At 60.6% G+C, this 6,430-nt stretch overlaps 1 protein-coding gene across 1 annotated transcript in view; it reads right to left on the bottom strand.

Annotated features, from left to right (window-relative positions):
* Positions 1 to 669: 669 nt before the first annotated feature.
* Positions 670 to 6,430, bottom strand: part of STAC2 (SH3 and cysteine rich domain 2) — a 13,836-nt gene continuing 8,075 nt past the window's right edge. Inside the window, exons 2-11 of the mRNA XM_077779192.1 lie at positions 6,067 to 6,373; positions 5,612 to 5,709; positions 5,340 to 5,430; positions 4,592 to 4,757; positions 4,523 to 4,545; positions 4,364 to 4,425; positions 3,799 to 3,896; positions 3,350 to 3,401; positions 2,836 to 2,973; positions 670 to 2,255 (exon numbers count right to left, since the gene is read on the bottom strand). Of these exons, the coding sequence (XP_077635318.1) occupies positions 2,151 to 2,255; positions 2,836 to 2,973; positions 3,350 to 3,401; positions 3,799 to 3,896; positions 4,364 to 4,425; positions 4,523 to 4,545; positions 4,592 to 4,757; positions 5,340 to 5,430; positions 5,612 to 5,709; positions 6,067 to 6,373 (1,140 nt within the window). The 3' untranslated portion in view covers positions 670 to 2,150. The remainder of the gene's footprint in view (positions 2,256 to 2,835; positions 2,974 to 3,349; positions 3,402 to 3,798; positions 3,897 to 4,363; positions 4,426 to 4,522; positions 4,546 to 4,591; positions 4,758 to 5,339; positions 5,431 to 5,611; positions 5,710 to 6,066; positions 6,374 to 6,430) is intronic.

Here is a 6,430-nt window from a genome sequence, read left to right as displayed (position 1 = left end):
GGCATTGCCCTCGCACCCCCGCAGCCCGCCTCTCCCTCCCTCTGCACTCCCCTCTGCCTATAAATAGCACAGGACGTGCCTGCCTTGGCGATGACGCGGCCAGGCGGGCGGAGGGGAAAGAGGCAGCTCTGCCGGAGAGCAGGTGGGCGGCGGGCACCGCTGCGGGAGGGGCGCCGCTGCCGGCCCTCTTCGCCGGGCTCTCGATGACGGGCATGATTGAGTCATCTCAGGGCCCCTCTGTCGGCGACTGTCCCCGCCGCCAGCTTTTCTGCCCGAGGCTTGGGAGGCTGCCCTCGGGTGGTCTCGGAGGGCACCGCTGGGTGGGCAGAAATGGTCCTGATGCGCCTAGTTGAGTGCCCGCCCCCTGCGGACCCAGGGGCGCATCCAGCCAGAGAGTGACCGCAGCCCCACCCTCTCCCCTTCCTGCCTCCCGCAACATCCCACCCCCACCCCGCCCACTCTGTTTTCTTCTCAAGCTCCTCCCCAGATCCCCCATCTCAGGCTGGGGCGGTGGAAGGGAGTGGGGAGGCATGGGGACCCCAGCTCCCCACCCGTCAGAGATCACAAATTCCTCCACCTCCAGGCTTGTCTTCAGGAACCTCCAGTCTCTGCCCCACCCCTTGCACCTTTGCTTCCTCTCTCCCAAGCAGATACACAGAGCAGACAGGGTGGGACAAGAAACATTTATTTAGGGGTCTGAGGGCTCAGCAGTGCCCCAGCCGACCCATCATGCAGCCTCATGTACAGTGGGCATTGGGCCCGCCCCTGGGATATTGCTGGGGGGGGGCCTCATGGCAGCAAACAGGGCAGTGTGGCTTGAACCCCCCTCCGAGGGGGAGAAGTGGAGCAGGGGCCAGTGGGTAGGAGGATGTGTCCCTCCCACTGTAGGGGAGGGTGTGACTGTGCCCAGGATGGGGACTGGCATTGGCTGGCACGATCAAGGGCACAAAAAGGAGGCTCTGAGCTTGGGGGGAGAGGGAGGTTGGCACCAGAGAAAAGCAACCTACAAGGGAGGGGTCCTCTTCGTGAATGCCAACCTACCAACAGGGTGCCTACCCCCTTCCTTTTGGGGGGGGCAAATACAAGGATTTGCCTTGATGTCTCCCACTCCCTCTTCCTCCCAGGACTCTGTGCCCAGGACAAGGGCGCACGTACAGCCTGAAGAGGGACCCCTGCACTGAACGAGGGGTCCCAGTGTTTCCTACGAAGCCCAGAGAAAGGGAGTGAGGAGGGGCCATCTGGAGGTCAGTCCTGAGGGCTGGGCTCCTGGGGGGTGGCCTTGTGCAGCCTGAGACAGGAACTAGGAAGTACAGACTCCCCGGGGCGGGTTGGCCATGGGGGACCTGGGGATAGAGTCCTGACAGTGAAATGGGGGCTGGCACAGGCTTGTTTTTTGTTCTCAGTCGGGTTTCTGTTCATGTCCTTCTTGAGTGTCCTTTTCCGGTGGACAAGGGTACGATGAGGCTGTTCTCTTCTACTTGAGGAGATAGTCTCTGGCCCTCCCCTCCTCTGTCCGCCCAAGTTTCAAGTAATAGGAGAGATTCCCGCAGAACTTTCCTGAGAAGTGATGGAGTGACAGAGGTGGTGACACCAGGAGGTGGACTCAGGACCCTCCTGCAGCCCTGAATCCCCTCCCAACCCAGGGCAGGGAGCTGAGGGATTTGGGAAGTCACCTTCCCAAGGCCCCACTTCCAAAGGGGCAGCCGCAGGGTCACACACACATAGACCCAAGCAGAGGCTCGGTGGGGAGGGGGGATGGTGTCCGGCATGCAAAGGTGGTGTGGACGGGAGAAGGCCCTCTGGATAAAGCAGCAAGAACACTCCTCAGGAAAGCCCCCCTCCCCAGGGCTGCACTCAGCATGGGAACTGGGGGTGTCTGGGCAGTGGCCGGACCTACCTGGAACTTCCTCATCCCCTCCCACTTTCTCCTCCTTCCTCACCCCCAAGTCCCAGAGCAGCAACTCCCTCAGGGCCCCCTGGGACCCAAGAAATAAAACCTTCCTCTGTGCAGAAGGCTCCCGAGCCATGGGGAGTGGCTCCCAGGAGAGAGGCAGAGGGAGGAAGAGTGTGGGCAGATGCCTGTTCTTCTCCAGGGCCAGAAGCAAGGGCCAGGCTTGGGCAGGGTGGCATCTGGGCTCTCTTGGCTCCTCTCAGATCTCGGTCAGGGCGTCGGCTGGCACCAGGCCCCGCTTCTTGCCGCTGCTGACGCGGATGAAGCCGTCAGCATCCTTGCTCCTGGCCACGCCCACGCAGATCTGAGTGGGAGAGACATGGAGCTGAGTCCTGGCACTGCCTACAGCCCTGGCCCCAAGTCCTGCTGATGGCTCCCAGGGGGCCACCCCGGGGGATGCTGGGACCGGATCAGATGTGGTTGCAGACATCAGCTGGGGTGATGGGAGTGAATCCCATGAGGGTACTGGGGTGCGGCAGCAAGGCCAGAACATCAGCAGACACCGGGCAGCACTTTGGGGCTGGCCTAACGCCCCGGAAGAACTCCCATTTCACAGAGGAGGGAAGGGGAGGAAAAGGGCTTCCAGAAGGTTGCCTTATGCAACAACACAGAGGCATAGCCAGCATTCAAACCCAAGCCTCTAGACTCCTAATCCAGTGTTCTTCCCCTCCCCCAAGCCAGCTCTAACAAAACTCAGCCCCAGCCCGTGTTGGTCACCAGCCCCAATTCCCAGCAGGGGCCGACAGGAGGCAGTCACACCTTTCTAACCTGCCTTCCCTCCTGCTGCCAGGCTGCAAGCGTCCTCCTCCAGGGCGGCCGCCTGTGCCCCCGCCGCCCCTCTCCCATGCCCACCTCTCCAGCCGCTGCAGGGCCCACGCACTCACCTGGTTCTCCTTGAGGCTCATGTACCCCTGTTCCTTGTTCCCGGAGAAGGGTTGGCAGCAACGCCAAACGTTCTCGCCTGGCCTTACTCGCTGAACAAAATTGGCTGGGAAGAAGCCAACCCGGTCGCCAATCTTGCCCTAGGGATGAGGCTGGCAATGAGCACCAGACCCCCGCCCCCCCCCACACCCTACATTGCTTCCTCTAGACTTGTTGTCACTCAGAGCCAAAGCCATCAAACTCCAGATCCTGGGGTCTCTGTATCCAGACCCCCTAGTAGTGTGGCTTCTGACTGTGATGGGCATGAGTGGGTAAAGGGACAAGGTTAGACAGGGAGGGTCAATGTGAGAACAAGTCCCAAGTTTTGGTCCTATAGGCTTGACAAGGGCCAGTGTGTGTGGGGGGGGCGGGGGGCGGTTCTTTGGGCCTGGAGAGAAAGTGGGGCAGTGCCCATTGGAGGGAGGGAAGGGTGGGGTGCCTACCGGGATGCCTCTGCTCCCCACCCTGCCAACTCACCTTCCACCAGTCCTCGTTAGAGTCATCCACCAGCATGATCCGGTCCCCAGGCCTGGGAGGACAGAGCTGGGGTCGCAAATGGAAAGGAGGGACCTGCCTTTTCTATATCTTAACCATCTTGGGCCCCCGAGATCCCCGGCACGCCCCCTTCCACTGCTAGGGGAGGATTCTTGATGTTCCGGGAAGACACTGTGACCAGAGGTACAGCAGACTCTCTCTAGGATGGAGCCCGGGGAACGGGCAGAAGATATGACATGAGCACCAGTCCCTTTTGGACTCTAGGCAGTCTAGCTCTTTTCCGGGCTCAGCTGCCTCAAGCATGCCAGGAGAAGGTTCCCGAAGGTCCCCCTCACACTCGTGTTCCAAGATCCGGGAGCAGAGCCCTGAGGTTGGAGCCAGGTGGCTGTCGGGGCGGGGGGTGGGGGTGCTGGACCACAAAGAGGACTTACTGCAGAGCCAGGTCATTGTTCTCTTGGGGCAGAAACTTGTAGAGAGCGACGTAGGAGTACATGGGCCCCACATCCTTTCGCAGAGGGGGTTTCGCGGGCTGTGGAAAAGTTCTAGATCAGTGATGGGAGGGGGACACAATCCTCACTCCACCCACTCACTGTTCACTCGCCCTGACCTTGCCTACTCTGGGGGCGGGGGGGAGGGTGGCTAGGAGGCGGGACTTGGTGCACCTGGGTCAATGGCAGGGAGCGGTCAGATTCTCCTACCTTCCGTGTTCACCCTTGGGGGACTGGGCCAAGGATGGAGAAGGGGAACACTCCTCTGTCTGCTGCTGGGGGGGAGCTGGCCCAGGAGTGGGCACGACAGGCATTGGTTCCATGCTGGGAGGGTGCGTGCCCCCTGCCTTTCTTGCCTCCTCACCCTGGCATCGCCCATCCCGTAGGCTGAGGATAAATGATGGAGCGGTGATCCCCCCACTCACCGTGCTCTCGCCCACCTATGGATCAATGACAAGAAGTGACCCCCCCTTCCGATCTGGCCTCCCAGGGCTCAGCGTCACCTCACCTGCTGTCCAGGGCTCTTCTCCTCTGGTCCTGACCCTTCGCTCTCGGCCGGGGCTGTGAACACTAGAGATGCCGGGGCAGGACCCGGGCGTCAGGAAGCAAGGGAGTGAGTGGCCTGCACTGTGCTCCATTCCTGCCTCTGGTCCCCACTTCTACTCACCACTGTCGCCAGGGCCGTNGGGGGGGGGGGCGGGGGAGGCAGGAGGGAGAAGGGCTCAGTCTGTGGACCCTCAGCCTCAGAGACCCCTGTCCCCCCAGGCTTCCCTCTGGTGTCTGACATACTAGGCTCCGCGTGGGTGACTCCGAGGTACTGCTGAAGCTGGAGCGGTTCATCAGTGCCAAGGAGGTGCCGTAGCGCAGGGTCTCGTAGACAGGGTCTACCTTCCCGCTGGCCCCTGCCAAGGAGCCACCCTAAGGCCGGGCACCCAGCTGCCAGGCTTGCTCTGCCCTGAAGCCCCGTATCACTTTCACTCTCTCGGGCCCAGCCAAGGTGTCTTTCATTTCACCACCTGCCCCATCCCGCCCCAGGCCCCTCTCTGCCACACCAGTCTTCCCCAGATCCTCGTGGACTAACTCCCCACCCTTCATACCTCTGGACACCGTCCCTATCCTGGCAGATGAGGACAGCGCCTACTTTATTCTCTATTCTCTATCCTTCTCGGTTCAGGCATTCATGCAAATGATGATTAATGGATCATTTGTTCATGGCTGGCTCCCTTACTAGATCATGATCTCCACCTTCTTCAGTTTCATACCCCCATGTCTAGCACTTAGTAAGTGTTGATAAAATGTCTGTTGAAGGATGAATAAATGAATGAATGAATGAATGAATGAATGCTACATTCAGGACAAGGGCGTTCAGAGAAGGGAAGTGCCAAGAACTGGCAGTGACACGTGACTCGGGTAGCCATCTGAGGAATGTGTGGGTTTCTCACCACACTATGGTGGGATCAGGGGCAATGCGGGGGGACACTCACCAGTGGGTGGGGACTCTCTGCTTGTGACACAGGCTGGGGGTGGCTCATGCACCAGGAGGGGGGAGCTGAAGTTTCGACGGAAGGAGGAGGACTATGGCAAGAGGGGGCAGAGAGAGGGCATGGGGAGGTCACAGCCCACAGAGAGCTTGGCCTTCCCCAAGTCCAAGGACTACTCCACAGGAGGAACCAGCCCGGAGGGGGGCACTCGTTTCCCCGCATGCCGGTCCTGGGGCGCACTCGCAGCCAGCCATCCCTGCGTGGTCCCCACTCACCACCTTGCCTGGGCATTGCTGGTGGGAGATCTCCTCGGAGCACCAGAGGTGGACGCTAACTTTGCATGTCTTACATCGCAAACCCTGCTTGGAGTTTCCTGGGAAGAATGTGCGGTCAACAAGAGGGATTGGGCAAAGGAGGCTGCACCCAAGGCAAGGAGCAGAGGGGGCAGGTTAGGGCATGGGACAGAGGAGGGGGAATTGGGCATCTTCATGGCAGCCTCAGAGTCTCATGCTTACCCCTCATACAGTCAAGGCACCGAAGCCTGAGTCATTAGTAAACACGGCGATGCTGGACACCCACCCACCCCCTAAATTGCTTATTTGTCCACCCAGCATGAGGGGCACAGTTAGGACTGAGGGCCCTGTATAGCAAGAACCCAACATTGGGTCATTCCCTAGGAACAGTCCCCACACCCACCCTGGCCCCTCTCGTTGACAGGTCAGGCACCTACCTGCAATGATCTGGTGGCATAGCTCACAAGGGCTGGCTCTCTTGAAGACGTGTTCCTGAAAGCTGTGCAGCCTTACTGGTTTGAGGGGTGCCAGGGGCCGTGGGATCGGGCAGGGGGAGGGGGCCGGCGTAGGGAGGCTCCCGTCTGTAGATACCGATGGTGGCGAGGGAGGGGGCAGAGGGGTCGGGGGCGTCAGCAGCACCTCGGTGGGGCACTTGAGCTCAGAACCCGAGCGAAGGAAGAAGTTCTCCACACTCTTACTTCGGAGGATGGTCTTGAGGGAAAGTGAGCGCTTGAATCGCTGGAGCTGAAAGAGGAAGTGAGGGTGGGGGTGGGAGGGTGGAAGTGGGGGGTAGGGGGGAGG

Source organism: Crocuta crocuta, unplaced genomic scaffold, assembly GCF_008692635.1.
Source record: "Crocuta crocuta isolate KB4526 unplaced genomic scaffold, BGI_CrCroc_1.0 scaffold68, whole genome shotgun sequence".
Lineage (NCBI taxonomy): Eukaryota > Metazoa > Chordata > Mammalia > Carnivora > Hyaenidae > Crocuta > Crocuta crocuta.
The sequence above is the reverse complement of the archived record's forward strand: the minus strand, read 5'-3'. Positions and strand labels throughout refer to the sequence as shown.